The sequence below is a fragment of the Meles meles genome, chromosome 8 (assembly GCF_922984935.1).
Source record: "Meles meles chromosome 8, mMelMel3.1 paternal haplotype, whole genome shotgun sequence".
NCBI classification, from domain to species: Eukaryota; Metazoa; Chordata; class Mammalia; order Carnivora; family Mustelidae; genus Meles; species Meles meles.
Window position 1 is genome coordinate 114,349,945 of NC_060073.1, and position 18,232 is coordinate 114,368,176.

The following is an 18,232-nucleotide window of genomic DNA, read 5'->3' on the forward strand; positions in this document are numbered from 1 at the left end:
GTTGCTTGCATTTTGATAGGATTGCATTGGTCCATGCATGTATCAATTCAGGGAGAATTGCTATCTTAATATTGACTCTCCCAATCCATAAACATAGTACATCTCTCTGTATAGATTTAGGCCTTTGCTTTCTCATTAATGTTTTATGAATTTCAGCATACAGGTACTTCACATATTTTATTAAAATTATGCCCAGCTATTTCATGTGTTTGATGATAATGATTTTTAAATTTTAATTATTATTTTTTAATTTCTTTTTCAAACTATTCATTACTGGTGATAAAGGAAAATTTTACAGATATTTTATTTCCTCATATAATTGACTTTCATTTAGCAATTGATGAATTGGGAAGCATCCAGTCTAGAAAATAGATAGGAGCTTCTTACAAAGCAAGAGATTTCATAGACCAAGGTGAACAGGAACAAGGAAGTTACACTGGGCACTTAATTGGTTAAAATAGGATTACTTTTCATATATGGAGAAAAGGGAAGGCTTGGACCTTGGTTAAGTAGCTTAGGCTGAGGAAACAAGTGCTAGTTGGTTGGTCTAGGCATTCCTTTTCTGGGAGAGCTGAGCATAGAAACTGGGATGTTTTGGTTTGCTGATGTGTGATGTAGAATAAGTGACTCCATCTTGGGCCTAGTCTGGACACTGACACTTGTATACAGAAATATTGTTGATGTTTTGTACATTGACCTTTATCATGTGACCTTGTTAAACTCACTAGTTCTAGACTTTTTAATATATAGAATCTTAAGGATTTTCTACATAGATAATCATGTCATCTGCAAACAGAAGATAATTGTACTTCCTTTCAAACTGTCTTTTCTTTCTTTTTCTTCGCTCTACTGCATGGGTACAAACCCTAGTACATTACTGAATAGAACTAGTAAGAGCGGCATCCTTGCCTTGTTCCTCCTCTTAGGGGGAAAACATTAAGTCTTTCACCGTTAAGTATGACACGAGCTGTTGAGTTTTCCATAGATGGCCTTTATCAAGTTGAAAACGTTCTTTTTATTCCTAATTTGATGAATTATCACAAATGTTGAATTTTGTCACGTTTTTTCTGCATCTATTGACATGATCATCTGGTTTTTCTTTGTTAGTTCATTAACATTGGTTTTCAAGTATTAAGCCACCCTGGTATTTCTGGAATAATGTGATTTGGTCATAAGTACTGTCTTTTTTTTTTTTTCTTTCATTGATGGAATTGATTTACTAATATGTGCATCATGTTCACGATATTGGTCTTCAGTTTCCTTGTAACTTGTAATTTTTGATGTAAGGGTAATGCAGGCCTCATAAAATGGCCTCCTATTAATATCAGGAATATTTGAGTAGCACTGGTGTTACTTCTTCCTTAGAAGTAGAAGACATTGATTCATCAGCGTTATTTTCATTGTGTTTCTTTTCATGTGATGAGTATGTTTGAGAGGCATATGAAATCCACTTTCCATGTTGGGTTTATACCACAATGACCTTAAACAAATTTGTAACCAGTTGACCGATTACCCATTTTTCTCTTCAAATATTTACAACTCTTATAACCATGCACACCTAAAAAAAAGTTATTTTAAAAATACTAAGTTTAGGGGCAGCTATGTGGCTCAGTCTGTTAATTATCTGACTCTTGATTTCAGCTGAGGTCATATCAGGGTTGTGAGATCGAGCCACGTTATCAGGCTCCACACTCAGCATGGAGTCTGCTTAAGAGTCTCTCTCCCTTCTCCATCTACCCCTTTCCCACTCGTGTTTCTCCATTCTATCTAAAATAAGTAAGTCTTTTAAAAAATATTAAGCTCAGCATTATTTACAAAGATTTTAAGTCTGCAGTGAATATTCAAACACTGTGTATACCACCAGGGAACATTTGGGGGTAGTTTTCAAGTAAGCTAACATTAAAATCTACTAGCAAGGCTAACAACAGTACTCAGAATCTGGTTTCAAAATTGTTGAGTTGGAGAATATACTTTGCTTCTAAAACTTATTTTTTCAGCTGTAGGGTCAGAGTTAGGGTATGTGCCTGGTATTTTGCAGTTTAGAAATCTCCCCTGAGGGTTAGGGTTATGTTTGGTGTCAGGAGTAGGGTTGAGGGATTAGGTATCCTGCATTTCAGAGATCTCTCCAGAGAATAAAATCCCAGACTTCTGCTGGCACGAGAATAAACGTAGCAGCCATCCACTGAGCTGAGGCAAGGAGGGATTTGGGGCTCTAACTACTCCTTAAGTACATATTCAGTTGGTCCTTCTGACCTCTACCTTCCCAGCCATTTTAAGAAATACTATCGATACTTAAATGTTGGGGTTCTTCTCCGGGATAACTAGGCTGCTCCTCAGCTCTTCGTATTGTATGTTCAGGAAGCCACTATCTTCAGGTCTAGGGTTAGAGTCAGGGTGTGTGCCCGGTGTTTTGCAGTTGCGACTTCTCCAGAGGGTAAGGGTTAGTGTTAGAGTTAAATTTAGGGGTTAGAGTTAGGTGTTAGGGTATGTGCCTGGTAATTTGTAGTTGAGTCCTCTGCATATAATAAAACCCCTGACTTCTGCGGGGGTTAGGCTTAGGGCTAGGGGCCAGGGGTAGGGGGTTAGGGTTTGTGCCTGTATTCCTGCATAGAACTTGTTAGTTCTTGCAATGGCACTCATCGGATTTGTATAAAGTATACAGTACTTCTATTACTTGTAAGAATGAGTCAGCCACACCCATTAGGAGAGCTACTATAAAAACAAAACAAACGAGGCGTTGATGAAGATGTGGATATCGGTACCCTTGTGGGCTGGTGGTAAGCACGTAAAATGGTGTCGCTGCTGTGAAAAGTAGTATGATAGTTCCTCAAAAGATAAAAAAATATCATTACCACAGGATCCACAAGTCCCACTTTTGATGCATTAAGAGAAGTTTGTACAGCCACATTCATAGCATTATTCATAATAGCCGAAAGGGGAAAGCAGTGCACATGTCCGCTGACGGATAAATGGGTAAAAGTAACGGTGGTGTACACGTACAATGGGACATTCAGTCTTGAAAAAGGAAGGAAATTCTGACATACATGAATGAAACTTAAGGTCATCATGTTCATGAAATAAGCCAGTCACAAAAACACAAATATGGTATGATTTTACTCATAGGAGGTAGCTAGGGACAGAAATTAGAATGGTGGTTGCCAAGGGCCACCCAGAGGGGCGATATACTGGGGAGCTGTGGACTGGTCGTGCGGTTTCAGTTGTGCAGGGGGGAAGGGCACAGGAGACGAGCTGCACGACACCGAATGCACTTAGCACTACTGAGCGGTACACTTAGGAAATAATAAGGCTGGTCAAGTTATACGTATTTACCAGTTAAAAAACAGTGAGCCACACGTTATTTGTAGACCAGCAGTGAACACACACTTACCACATGGCAAGAGCCAAGGAGAATCATGACCATTTCTCTCCTACGCGTTTCTGTCCCAGTTTGGAAACACTGACCTTCACTTTCAATACTGTGTGTCCGTGCTTCGTGCTCTCACCATGCCAGTGACAACACAAAATCCCTTCAGACACGTGACGTGTCTTCTGTGAGGGTGTGGAGCCAGGAAGCAAAATCACCCCCGAGAAACACCGCTTCGGAACCACAGACGGTGCCCGTCCTGCCGCGTAGAGCTCTTCTGCCCGCTGTACCTTACGGGCAAGTTACGGAAGTTTTTAGGAAATACTTTTCAGTGTATAAGATTGTCACCTCCTCACCAAATTCTGAATCTAAATTTTATAAAAATCTGACTCAATGGTATTTCTGCAAGATTCATTTTTACAGAAATGAGAGCCTGAAACTCTGAAGGACTGAATCTATGTAAAAAATGAAAAGTATTATGGAATGTTTACTTCACATTTAGAACATCAGGACCTTTGTGGCGGGCATATCCCAGAAGGTATCTTTCAGACTTTGGAAATGTCAACTAGATCCCTCTCTGGGCCCAAACAAGGAATCTTTATTTGCCTTTTTGTGATGGGGTAGGTAAGAAAGACCAGCAGGCGAGTTCGATGAGACGCAGCCCACCAGGCTGGTTGTGGGTAGCAGCTTCGCAGCTGGCACGGGACTGGAAGTGGTGGGTCTGCCCCAAAACGCAAACTCTTTTAAGGATCGACTGCTCCTGCCTTGCTCACCGCTGGCTCCCTGGGAACCAGCCTGGGCCGGGCACACAGAACACTCAAACTTCCGAATCAAATAAATGAGTCTTAGCACATATTTTCTTTTACAATTATTTATTCAAAAACAGGGAATAGTGTAACCAGATTCTGGTGACAGTGTAGTAAAGAAATACAATCAATGGTACTAAAATAAATCTACAGAAAATACATAATTTCATTAAAGTGCAAACAAAATATTTGAAATGGCACGTTTTTCTATATTTTAAGTCCGTTTACTTTCTTACTTTTTTAAAGAACTGCCTATTGCAAATAAGAAATCCAGACTTTTTTCTCTCTGCTTTGACTTCCTTTATACCATATTTAAATCGTCAGCATTTCTAAGTGCCTATATTTTAAATGTGTACTGGAAGGAGACACCATGCGGTGGTATGACCAGCAGAGAGAGATGTCAGGGCGAGGATCTCCCTTAACCCAGACAACACTGTTCTTGGTCTACGATGTATCAGCCGATCCGGGAGCTGCTTTACTTGGTTCGCACTGAACTGACTGATGACGCCTAGATTCTTTTCCTGATTACACGTGTACCTTCAGTGTACTATATTCTGCTCTTGGACAAGTTACTTACTTCTCTAACCTTCACTTCCTCCAGCTGCAAGCTGGAATAACTTCACTAACGTGCTGCGATATGCTACAGAGAAGGTATGGGAGGCACCCAGCCTACAACACATTGTATAATTAATACTTTAAAAAACTATCCATTTCTAGACTGTGTTCTTGTCAAAATCTTTAATTCTATCACCTGTGATTAGCTATTCCTCCTAGATCTGTTATCTGCAAATTTGGCCAACTTTTCAAAACTATTATTAAGATTATTGGAAATAGGACAGGAAACTTACAGCATAGCTCCAGGCTGATGAGAAGATTAATGTTACAGAACTGCGTACATCAACTAACAAGCAGCTACAAATTCATATACCTGTATTGTCATCTAACTAGTAATTTCTTATTCCATCTACAAAGATTTCAAGGCTTTCTTCAAGACTTTGTTTATTACAATCCCTGATTTACTCCAGTAATAAAACTTCCTGCACATACCAAATCTTCATTTAGGCAGTGTACAAGAAAAAGATATACCAGGATAGGTTTATAATTTGAAATGCAAAATAATAATTTTAGGAAGAGTTCTCCAGAAAACTTCTCTGGAATGAATTCTTCTTAACCCAGGTCACTCAAGATGTCCACAGAGAAAGCCCTGCTAAAGCTCATCCTCCAAAATTACAAAATACATGGATAAACATTCCACCAAATACAAGACTGGACAGATACAAACAATAGGAATTTGATATAATGTAAAGCTCTTAAAGAGAAAAGCAATTTTTTAAAAAGATTTTATTTCTCTCTTAAGAGAGAAACCATGAGCGGGGGGGAGAGGGAGGAGCCCAATGTGGGGCTTGATCCCAGGATCCCAGGACCATGACCTGAACCGAAGGCAGAGGCTTACCCAACTGAGCCATGCAGGCAGGCACCCTGAAATGAAAAATCATCTTTGAAAAAAGAAACATGTGAACAGTCTAAAAAGATTATACCCAGCTGACGAGAGAATTCATAAACTAGAAGAGATACAAAATCAGAGAGAAAGCACAGAAGGGTTTAAAAGACAGAATAGAAAAAGAAGACCCAATATCCATTTTTACGAAGAGAAACCATACTATGTCTTCGTAATGTAACAGCTTCATCATTCAGTAACAATGGGGGATCTTCCAACTGAAAATCCAGACCTATTTCTTAAGTACTAACTTGCTTTCAACATTGTCTATTTTTAATGTGGCTTTAGCATGAAATATAGATGGTTACAATTTTAAAGTTTTTCTTCCTTTTATAAATTAGTATCAAATAATTTATCATTCGTATACAATACCTGGAAAACAAGTGTTAATTAAAAGCTACCTCAACGCAGCAGTTTCTGTATCCGAACTCACACTCGAGCACACACTGTCCGTGATGCTCTGCCCTCGGCTGCTTCCGTTTTCGGCTGAAGCCTCTGTCCGGGTGTCCTGAGAACAATACGAGCACGGACTGGAGAAGAAAAAGCAAACGCCTCGCCTAGAAGTGCGGCAGGAATGCCACTTATCTCGAAGATTTCAGAGAGAAGAGCTTCCTTGAGACTTTCAAGTCCTCTCTATGTGACTGAGTCAAGTATTGAACAGTTTTTTAAAAACAGGGTAAATAGTTCACTTGATTAAATATTAATACCTATTCAAAGTCTGCTGGTTGGGTTAAAAATGAAAGCCACAGTATAATGTGGAAAGACTGAGCGGAAGGGAAATTCATATGCTGGATCACACCCAAGCTTTCCATCCCGGGAAGAGGCGGCTGAGATTCTTGGGGTCCATGGCTTGCTGGATGAGCAGGTTCACCTGGCCGCCGACACTGAGCACCGTTCCTTCCTCCACGCCTTTCAGTTTCTCTTGCAGTCTCATCAGGACGCGTTCTGCTACTTTGTTGAAACTCTGGTCAGTGTCACTAAGGACAAACACACAGGTTGTGGTGAGGTGAGACAGGCCAAGGGCCTTGGGGACAGGAAGGACAGCAGGGCCTCGTTGGTAACAGACGGCTCACCTGAGATTGCGTTTGCATTCCTGGTCCTCTCCAGCGGGAGTGGACTGCAGCTCCGTGTCGTCCTCCGGCCTCTGCTGCAAATACAGAGCCTTCAGCGGGTTCATGGTCCAGTCAAACAGGGGGTCGTAGAGGAGAACCTAGACAGAATGTATCAGAAGACCGGTGTGCTTTCCAATGACAGAGACAGAGGAACCAGTGTGATAAGAAATCACGGGCTAGTCCATTGGGAGGTGACTGGGGGGATGGGGATGACCCAGTGAGGTACTCTGTTTCCTTGTGGAGGACACTGGGCTAGCATAATGCTCTGGGATACTTCTCCCTTTCCGAATCCATTCCCCTCCTTGAGTGGGGGTGGTCACGTCCCCTGAGCTCAGTTTCCTGACTAGTCTATTAAAAAGAGCTAAGGACTAGTCCTTTCCTTCTCTCCTCCTCTTCACCACTAGGGCCCTGCGCAAGGGTATCCCTCTGCACGCTGTCTCTCCCGCAGGAAGGCTGTGCAACTGAGAGCGCGGCTGTGGGAGCCGGACAGCACCAGCAAGCCTAGGCCATCTTCAGCCATCGTTTTACCAGTAATAAAGCTAACATTTTGATTCCTATTCTTAAGGCTTTTTCTTCTTCTCTCAATGAGTTCTAAATTCCACTGGTGAAAACAAAGGGTATACTCTATTGAAAGCTCCTCCCAACCCAAGGTCCCTTTTGTGGGTGACCCTGGTCTGGCTCTCTCAACTCTAAAGCCATGTCCCACAGTAACCCTGGAACTTAGGCACAAAGTGCATATATTCGAAGGCAGATTTTGGTACTGCTGATGCAGGACACGTCCTAGAATGAAACATGGTCCCAGCCGATGGAAGTACTGAAGAAACCCAAAAAGGGCAGCAGCACAAAGTGGAACATCTGTGCACCTGCAGATTTCTGCACAGTGACTTTGTGTCCTGCGACTTTACTGAATTCATTTATCAGCTCTACTAGTTTTTGGTAGAATCTTTTGGGTTTTCTGTTTTTGGTATCATGTCATCTGCAAACAGTGAAAGTTTACTTCTTCCTTACAAAGTTGGATGCTTTTCTTTCTGTTGTCTGACTGCTGTGGCTAGGACTTCCAGGACTATGTTGAATACAAGTGGTGAGAGCGGGCAGCCTTGTCTAGTTCCTGACCGTAGAGGGAAAGCTCTGTTCCTCCCTACTGAGGATGATGTTTGCTGCGGGTTTTTCCTATCTGGCCTTTATTATCTTGGGTCTGTTCCCTCTAAACCTACTTTGCTGAGGAATTTCATCATGAATGGATGTTGTACTCTGTCAAATGCTTTTTTCTGTGCCTACTGAAATCATAATGGGATTTTTATCCTTTCTCTTATCAACGTATCACTTTGATTGATTTGCAATACTGAACCACTCTTGCATACCAGGAATCAATCCCACTTGGCCACATGGGGAATGATTTTTTTTTTTTTAAAGATTTTTATTTATTTATTTGACACACAGAGATCACAGGTAAGCAGAGAGGCAGGCAGAGAGAGAGAGAGGAGGAAGCAGGCTTCCTTGCTGAGCAGAGAGTCCGATGCGGGGCTCGATCCCAGGACCCTGAGATCATGACCTGAGCCGAAGGCAGTGGCTTAACCCACTGAGCCACCCAGGCGCCCCGGGAATGATTTTTTTAATGTAATGCTGGATTCAGTTGGCTAATATTCTGTTGAAGGTTTCTGCCTCTATGTTCATCTGGGATATTGGCCTGTAGTTCTCTTTTTTTAGGTTGTGTTCATCAAGTTTTGGTGTCAGAGTGATACTGGCCTCATACAATAACTCTGGAAGTTTTCCTTTCTTTCCTATTTTTTGAAATAGTTCAAGAACAGGTATTAATTCTTTTTTACATGTTTGGGAGAATTCCCTTGAGAAGCCATCTGGTCCTGGAGTTTTATTTGAATCAGTCATCAAAAACTCCCAACAATTTCTTGCTGGTAATTGGCCAAATTTTTTTCTTCTTCCTGCTTCAGTTTTGGTAGGTGCTTCTAGGAATTTACCCATTTCTTCCAGGTTGTCTAATTTGTTGGCATAGTTTTCGTAATATTCTTATAACTGTGTTTCTGGGTTGTTATTTCTCCTCTTTTATTTGTGATTTTGAGTCCTTTCTCTTTTTTCTTTTGATGAGTCTTGCTAGAGGTTTTTCCATTTTGTTGATCTTTTCAAGGAACCGGCTCCTGGTTTCACTTATCTTTTTTATTTTTTTAAGCTTCTATTTCATGTATTTCTGCTCTACTTTTAATTATTTCTTTCTTTCTACTGGTATGGGTTTTGTTTGTACTTTTTCTAACTCTTTTAGGTGTTAAGGTTAGGTTGTTTGGGATTTTTCTTGCTTCTTGAGGTAGGCCTGTATTGCTATAAGCGTCCCTCTGAGAAATGCTTTTGCTGATCACAAGATTTTGTACCATTGTGTTTTCATGTACTTTTTGATTTCTTTGATTTTTCTGGTTAACCCATTCATTGTTTAGTAGCATGTTACGTAATCTCCACATATTTATGGCCTTTCCAGATTTTTTCTTGCGGTTGACTTTCAGTTTCTTGGCATTGTGGTCAGAAAAGAAGCATGGTATAACCTCACTTTTTAAAAATTTGTTGAGACTTGTTTTATGGCCTAATATGTGATCTGTTCTGGAGAATGTTCCATGTGACTTAAAAATAATGTGGATTCTACTATTTTAGGGTGGAATGTTCTGAATATATCTGTTAAGTCCATCTGGTCTAGCTGGTCATTTAAAGCCACTGTTTCCTTGTTGATCTTGTTTCAAAGGCTGGTCCATGAATGTAAGAGGGGTGTTAAAATCCCCTGCTATTATTGTATTACTATTGATTAGTTCCTTTATGTTTCTTATTAACTGTCTTATTTATTTGGTTACTCCCATATTGGGTGCATAAATATTTACAATTTTGTATCTCTTCATGCTGGACTGTCCCCTTTATTATCATCATTATTTTTAGAAGATTTTATTTATTTGAGACACAGAGAGCACAAATGGAGAGGAGGACCAGAGGGAGAGGGAGAAGCAGACTCCCCACTAAGCAGGGAGCCCGATACAGGGCTCATTTCCAGGACCCTGAGATCATGACCTGAGCTGAAGGCAGATGCTTAACTGACTGAGCCACCCAGGCGCCCCCTGTGCCCTTTACTATTATACCATGTTATTCTTTGTCTGTTTTTACAGTCTTTGTTTTAAAGTCTATTTTTTCCAATATAAATATTGCTACTTCCCCTTTCTTTTGACATTCATTAGCATGAAGATGGTTGTCCATCCCCTCACTTTGAATCTGCAGGTGTCTTTAGGTCTGGAGTTAGTCTCTTGTAGGCAGCATATATGGATAGGTCTTTTTGTTTTGTTTTTTTTTATCCATTCTGTCATCCTGTGTCTTTTGATTGGAACTTTTAGTCTATTCACATTCAAAGTAATTACTAATAGATATTTATTGCCATTTTATTTACTTGTTTTTGTAGTTTTTCTCTGATCCTTTTCTGTCTCTCTTTCATGGTTGTTAGTTTAATGATATGCTTGGATTCCTTTCTTACTTTCTGCATGTCTGTTACTGGTTTTTGATTTGTGGTTACCGTTAGGTTTGTGTGTGACGTCTTCTGCCTAGAGCAGTCTATATGAAGTTGATGATGGCTTAGATTTGAACCCATAGGGAGGTACATTTTATTAATCAAATAATGAAAAGGAATGGAGGCCTCTAGGACTACAAAGAGCCTAGATGGCCATCTTGGGTTTCAGTAGAGAAACAACACAAATTATTTCAAACCCTAGGGGTTCTGTTAGGAGTCATATTTGTAAATTTGGAATTCAAGTAAGAACGCGAGTACTTCAAAAAATGATTTTAGTCTTACTATCAAAACAGAAGCTGAATGAAAACAATGAAGGACTACAGACTGATGAAGCTAGCAGGGTCCTTATCGCCGGCACTAACATTTTTGGCTGACTACTACTTCGCTGCAGGGGCTGTCCTGCATGTGACAGGATGGTTAGCAGCATCCCTGGCCTCCACCCAGTGGATATCAATAGCTTTTAAAAAAACACAAATGTCCCTGCCCTACCCCTGGGGTACGTTTGAATATGGTCAGCGTGTGTATTTGTTAAGAGCTGTGCAGGTGATACCCGCCGAGCACCAGGGGTTAGAGGATAAGGGCTGAGGCTGTAAGTGAGGGAGGCCGGCCCGTGCTCCGCCGCCCACGTTTCCTTGTGCAGGAAACACCTGATCTCTTGCCCCACACACCAGCGTGGTGAGTCATCGCTTTAAGGGACAGAATTCTCTCTGGGGTAGAGCTAATACCATTAAGCACTGGAAATCTACATCACTTCCTTTTCTTTCTTTCTGACCAACAGAAGGCAGTGATTACACATTCTGAACCTGGGTTGGGGTAAAGGCGATACAATTTACTGATTTCTCTCAAAAACCCAATGGAAACCATTCTGAGAGCAAGTCGTGCCACAGGAGAGAGTGAAGATGTCAAAATGCTGGTTTATGAATTAGAGATGAGTTACGATGCTGTAACATGCCCCCAAACCTGGAAGGGCTGGAGGCATTTCTAAACCACTCCTTCCTGATGTGCACGCCCCACTCCCTCCTGCCGCCCAGCGTCATCCCACATGAACATGAAGCACCGATCCTCAACTCGGTGACATCCTAACAAGATACACAGTCTAACAGCAGAGAAATAAAGATTTCAGGGTGGCTGGGTGGTTCAGTCAGTAAGGCAGCTGCCTTTGGCTCAGGCTGTGATCCTGAGGTCCTGGGATCGAGCCCCGCATTGGGCTCTCTGCTCACTGGGGAGCCTGCTTCTCTGTCTCCCTCTGACCCTCCTCCCTCCTTGTGCTTGCTCTTTCTCAAATAAGCTAAAAAAAAAATTTTTTTTTATTGGGCTCTCTGCTCACTGGGGAGCCTGCTTCTCTGTCTCCCTCTGGCCCTCCTCCCTCCTTGTGCTTGCTCTTTCTCAAATAAGCTAAAAAAAAAATTTTTTTTTAAGATTTTATTTATTTGATGGAAAGAGAGATCACAAGTAGGCAGAGAAGCAGGCAGAGAGAGGGGGAAGCAGGCTCCCTGCTGAGCAGAGAGCCCCATGCGGGGCTCGATCCCAGGACCCTGAGACCATGACCTGAGCCGAAGGCAAAGGCTCAACCCACTGAGCCACCCAGGCGCCCCAGTAGGTTAAAAATTTTTAAAAGATTTAAAATATTCAAGATTTCCTTTTACTTTACCTCCACAATGGTCAGCAGGGTTTCCTGAGAGCTTCTCATGACCTCCATGGTTTTCTCGCAGCATCTACAAACACATTACAAATATGGATCACACACCAGTGTTTCCAACATCTCTTCATCCTTGTTATTTGTGTATACTGAGCCGAGACTGTTCTTGTTAGTGATTCCCAAGTTACTATCAAAGAGCACGATATTGGGCAGACTGAGTTTTCAGTAAATGTTTTTGAAAGGAATGTAATTATCTATGTGAATGTAAGCTAAGCTTTATAAGAATAACACACGGTACTACTATGAAACATGGCTTTTGGTCACTGACCACTGTTAGTTCACGCTGACTAGAATCTCCTCTAGTAAAAGCTGAGCACATGGACCAATCCTGGGAAAAGACAGGGACTTACGAAGTGCATTCAGCAGGAACTGAGTCATCATACGCTCCTCTAGCCGAGCTTATCTGCCCAGCAGTGGGCGCCCAAGGAGCTCTGAGCAGTGGACAGAGGCATGAACAGTAGAGGCAAGCTGTTTCCAGAGCGGGCGAGGAAGGACAGCTCTGTATGGGATGCAGGGTGAGGTCCCAGATGGCCTGAGGAAGGGCAAACTAGCACCGTCTTTCCCCGGGGTTTTCCTTACTGCCAGTCAGGCACTGACTTAGCAGCGAACCCTAGAATCTATAGAAATCAATAATCCAAATAATGCTGACATGAAATACCATCTGCTTTAGACACTTACCTTCTAAAGACTCCTTCAACACCAGTAATGCCCATCCCGTCCACAATATCTCTGGTGAGTCTGAAAGGAACCGTTTCAGGAGTCGGGAGGATCTTCCCCTGCTCAAAAGCAACCCCTAAAGTAAATAGTAGAGCACGGTCAGGTTCCGGAGCAAACCGACTGCCCTCCCTTGGGGCCTTCGAGCTGCGCAGAGGCCCCAGATCACCTGCCTGCGACTGTGCACAGGACCAGAACTCACGGGGGGTTTTTCTGTTTCTGCTGGGCCACTGTTAAGCACCTCAAATTTAAAAAGCATAACTACTTCTAGACAAGAGAAGTTCTAGATTAAAGGGTGATTTCTTAAAATGAAATGTGATGAAGATTTAAAATGCAAAATATGCCTATAATCTTAATTTCTATATATTTAAGTATACCCGCATATTAGGTATAAAAATTTTTATTAAATGAAACTTTTTATTCTGAGATAACTATAGATTGATACCCATTCATAAGATACTATATGCAAAATAGAAAATTCCCCATATACCTTTTATTCATTTTTCCCCAATCTTGCAAAAGCACGCAGTACAGTATCAAAGCCAGGACACAGACAACTGAGCCAGTCAAGGTGCAGAATATTCCCATCACCACCAAGATCCCTCACACTCGCCCACGTCCCTCCCACCTGCTCTGTGCCTCCAGCGGTCACTACTCTTGTGACTTCGTATGACTGAATTCATTCTAGGGCAAACCATGTTAATAGACGTGATCTCTAATGCAATGGAACTCAGTCTCTCAGCAGTGACTTCTCTGTATTACAGAACTCGTAACTTCCTCATACCACACCTTCTTTGAAATCTTAAATTCCACATTCTAACTGAAATCTCTTCTACCCCCTTATTAACGACTGAGCCACCCAGGGCCCCGAAAGACTCTTTAAGTGTCTGCCTTCGGCTCAGGTCATGATCCCAGGGTCCTGGGCTCAAGCCCCACATAGGGCTCTCTGCTCTGCAGGGAGCCTGCTTCTCCCTCTCCCACTCCCCCCGCTTGTGTTCCCTCTCTCGCTGTGCCTCTGTCAAATAAATAAGAAAAAAAATCTTAAAAAGAGTCTTTAAACTCAGTGAGATTTCTAGTCTGTCAGCCTTCCTTCCTTCCCTAGTCCATTCACTGCTGCCTCACACCTCGAGCTACAACGGAGATGCCAGGGAGGCTAGAAGAACACGCGTGAAGACACTACTCGCTCCACAGCAAATGCAGGGTCCTTGCGGTAGGCGAGCGCCCCGTGGACCGATCAGCGTGTCAGCTCTGTTCCCCGTCTCCACTCAGCTCTTGGTCTCGCCTCCGTAGGGCCGGTTTGCCCTGTACCGTTCTTACAAAGCCAATTACCATCCCTCGGACGTTCAGCCAGCAAGCATGCTTTCATCTTCTCAATTAAAACAGTAAATGTTATTTCCCTCCGATTCTTTCCCCTCTGGCTCAAGACTTTCCTCCTCTCAGGAGAAGAGCTGCTGTGCCTCCCGTGTAAAGCCAACTGTACCCCATATGCTGGAGGACTTCTCTCGCTATTTCAGGATCTCTGTCTCTCTCCTCCAGCTTATCAATACAGAACATGTTCACTCCACTCTCATCTTAAAAAAGCAAATGAACCACAAAAAAACCCTCAAAACCTAAAAAAAAAAAAAAAAAAAGGCTGAAGCATGTCTCGCTCATCTCTACAGCGAATGCCTCTCCCATCCTTCTAAACCTCGTGCGGACAGCTGCACGTTCCTCGTGCACATCCTGACTCCTGCTCAGTCCTCCCCTTTCCGCAATCTCACTCTTCCTTTCCATCCAACTTACCTCCTCAGCCGGGAGCACTGATGAACTGTTCCACTGAAAGGCTTGTTTTCAGTGCTCACCTTACCTGACCTGTAGTCTGAGCACTTCTTCCCTCCTGAAAACTTCCCACCCCGCCTTCCAAGATACCCCTGCCTTCTCGTTCCTGTGACTTGTTAGTTACTCCTCCATTTTTCTGACGCAGGCTTTTCAAAGCTGGCATTCCTAGGTTTCTGTCCTCAGTCCTCTTTATCAAGGCTGATAAGATCAGAACCTCCTCCAGACCAGTGACCTCAAATGACATCTACTGGCAGAAGGTTCTCAGCTCTATCATTACGCTCAACCCCTTTGCTCTCTCTATGTATTAAACGCCCATTACACATGGAAGTCCTATTAATACCTAAAAACAGAGCACCTGAGTGGCTCAGTGGGTTAAGCCTCTGCCTTCGGCTCAGGTCATGATCTCAGGGTCCTGGGATCGAGCCCCGCATCGGGCTCTCTGCACAGCGGGGGAGCCTGCTTCTTCCCCTTCTCTTTCTGCCTGCCTCTCTGCCTACTTGTGATCTCTGTCAAATAAATAAAATCTTAAAAAATTTAAATGTTATTTAAAAAAAAAAAACCTAAAAACAAGATGCAGAAGTGAACTCACTGCTTTCTCCTTCACAAAACCTGCCGCGTTCCTTCACTAGAAACGTCAGTTATCCTGGCGTCCCTTTGCCCACCGTTGCCAACATCTAATGTCCCCGCTGCAGGTTACAGCAAGAACGCGCCCCAGCCCAGCTCCTGACCTCCACAGCTTTCGTCCTCATCCTCATCCTCTATTGTCTCAACTACGATGCTAGCCCCGAACATGTCTTGGCACTCCCAGTATTGCTCCCCAAAGTATTTCTCCAGGAATTAAACAGCATCATGTCCTCCTTCAGTAAATCTTCATTGACTTCCCCCTGCTTCACAGGTTAAAGTTGAAACCCTGAGCCTGGCTTTTTACAATCTAATACCAAGCTACCCCTCAGCTACTCAACTCCCCGCAAACTGCACTCCGGCCGTCTCTGACGCCTCACTGCTCCTACGGGTCACATCCCCATGAGTCCCGTTTCGGATGTTCTCTCTCCTGTCTGGATTATCTTTCCTTTCTTCGAAGACCTGGCTTATACGTCACCTGTTGTAATAAGTTCCACTCATTATCTCAACAGAGTTAGCTATTCCCTCCAGCATGTGTTCATGCGTTTGTTTTTTTAAAACATTTATTACTTTGGTCTGTCTCCCTCACACTTGTAGCATCCTGGGGGCAAATATCATTTCCTATGACTAAATATTTAATAAACAGAATAAAGATGCATTTCTGATCTTCTGTTACTCACCCAAATCTATATGTACAAGTTCTGCAGACTGCTCATTGATCAAGATATTCTGTACGTGTCGATCACCAAGTCCAAGTATGTAACCAACTGGGAAAAAAGAAACCAACTTGAAATCACTGGGATCATCTATTTCTAGAACACATCCATTGATCATTTCTACTGATACCACTGACAACATGACTTTTAAGTCGTGTAGGCTTTTGGCCTGCTTCAAGCAGAATATGCACGTAACTTGCCACTTTAAGTCACATCTTTTTTTTTTTTTTTTTTTTTTTTTAAAGATTTATTTATTTGACAGATAGAGATTACAAGTAGGCAGAGAGGCAGGCAGAGAGAGAGAGGAGGAAGCAGGCTCCCAGCCAAGCAGAGAGCCCGATGCGGGGCTCGATCCCAGGACCCTGGGATCATGACCTGAGCTGAAGGCAGAGGCTTTAACCCGCTGAGCCACCCAGGCGCCCCTAAGTCACATCTTATTAGCTGGTTTCGTTACCCATTATTTAGCAAGGGATGACTACCGTGCGCCTGGCTAGCGCTGTCATGAACAAACTTCTTGTTTACAAACTGAATCAGCTGAATCAGATCAGTGATTCTCACTGTGGACCAGAAGAGGGTTCTGTAATGACTTAGAACTTGGTCAGTACATACCTAACCATGGCCCTGTCTTCCTGGGCCCCGCCTAAATGATAGAGGGATGGTCTTTATCAGTTATTAGTTAAAAATTAATAGATTAGAAGATACCTGATATTCAACATTAGTTTTCATACTCTAGACTTTTGCTAACTGCTCTGTCTAGCAATGCCAGTCTCTTACTAATTAAAAAAGGGCCAAAATATGTAGTGTGCACTGTGTATCTGCATATATATCATGATTTCTAATCCAAACATAAAATTCTATTAAATAGATTCAGTATGGTTTCGCTTATTTGTGGAGCATAAGGAGTAACATAGAGAACATTGGGAGAAGGGAAGGAAAAGTGAATTGGGGGACATTAGAAGGGGAGATGAAGCATGAGAGACTGTGGACTCTGAGGAACTGAGGGTTTTGGAAGGGAAGGGGTTGGAAGGTTGGGGGAGCCTGGTGGTGGAAGTATTATGGAGGTCACGGATTGCATGGAGCACTGGGTGTGGTGCATAAACAATGAATTCTGGAACACTGAAAAGTAATTAAAAAAATAATAAAAAATAACAGATTCGGTCATTTAGTGATAACAGAATTCTGTGCAAAAGAACAACAGTTGGGGCGCCTGGGTGGCTCAGTGGGTTAAGCCGCTGCCTTCGGCTCAGGTCATGATCTCAGGGTCCTGGGATCGAGTTCCGCATCGGGCTCTCTGCTCGGCAGGGAGCCTGCTTCCCTCTCTCTCTCTGCCTGCCTCTCTGCCTACTTGTGATCTCTGCCTGTCAAATAAATAAATTAAAAAAAAAAAAACCAATAGTTAAAGGAGGTAAGTTAAATATAGTTATCATGGGTTTTATTATTTCCCAAAGGCGATCTCAGAAAATAATCTATTGAGGGAAGATTTAAAATACACCACATTCACTACTGAACAAAGAGCCAGACTTTTCTCTCCCTGGAGTAGGAGAATTTTTTCCTGCAGGAGCTCGGAAGGGTGAGTTACAAGCCGAGGACCGGGATGAAGGAGAAGCAGGACGGCGGAAAGATGAGGGCGGCCTGGCTGACAAGCTCCCTGAGCGCCGTCACCCCGTGACTGAGAAAGTGACTGAGAAAGCGGCGCGGCGGCCGGGATGTTTACCGATAGAGGAAGTGGCCACGCTGCGAGTGTAAGCCAGTCGCTTCTCGAACCAAACTGCGGGGTCGAGGAATTTTTCCATGCAGAAGTAACGGAAAACCGGCTGAAATTTTTGGCAGACGTCCATGAACGTTTTATATTTCTCTTCAAAAGACTTCTTTTGTACATCCTTTAAAAGAGCAAATACAAAATTTTCTCAGTATTGCGTTTAACTACTTTAACGTCCACGAGAGGTTCTAGATTGAAAATAGTTCCACGGATGCGGAGGCAACAAAGAGATGAACAAGGTGGTGTCTACCCAGCAGCTAGCAGTCCGGTCAGGGACTGAGACACGGTATAAACCCTTCAGGGCTCAAGGGTGAATCTTCCTGGGAGGAGACACACCAACGGGGACTGTTGTTTGTTTGAATACAGTTCGAGTTGGCATGATTCTGTTATCTACGTGGAAGCAAACACAGAACAGGGAGAACCGGCTCCAGACCTCCAGATGGTCTGAGGTCACAGAGAACCAGAATGGGTGACGCGCCTCAGATCTGTCCTCCGGCGTCTCCTCAGCAGAGCCTGCGGATCCACCTCAGGGGGCCGTGGTCCCACGGCCCCAGCTGCGTCTCCGGCCGAGCTGTCTT

General features: G+C 43.0%; 1 protein-coding gene across 5 annotated transcripts in view; it reads right to left on the bottom strand.

Moving 5' to 3' along the window:
* Positions 1–4,936: 4,936 nt before the first annotated feature.
* The window catches only part of ATM (ATM serine/threonine kinase), a 124,134-nt gene continuing 110,838 nt past the window's right edge, over positions 4,937–18,232 (bottom strand). For all 5 annotated transcript variants that reach the window (XM_046017361.1, XM_046017360.1, XM_046017362.1 and 2 more), the window contains 6 exons: positions 17,610–17,775; positions 15,860–15,946; positions 12,705–12,819; positions 11,979–12,042; positions 6,742–6,878; positions 4,937–6,645 (listed from right to left, as the gene is read on the bottom strand). In XM_046017361.1, the coding sequence (XP_045873317.1) occupies positions 6,462–6,645; positions 6,742–6,878; positions 11,979–12,042; positions 12,705–12,819; positions 15,860–15,946; positions 17,610–17,775 (753 nt within the window). In that variant the 3' untranslated portion in view covers positions 4,937–6,461. The remainder of the gene's footprint in view (positions 6,646–6,741; positions 6,879–11,978; positions 12,043–12,704; positions 12,820–15,859; positions 15,947–17,609; positions 17,776–18,232) is intronic.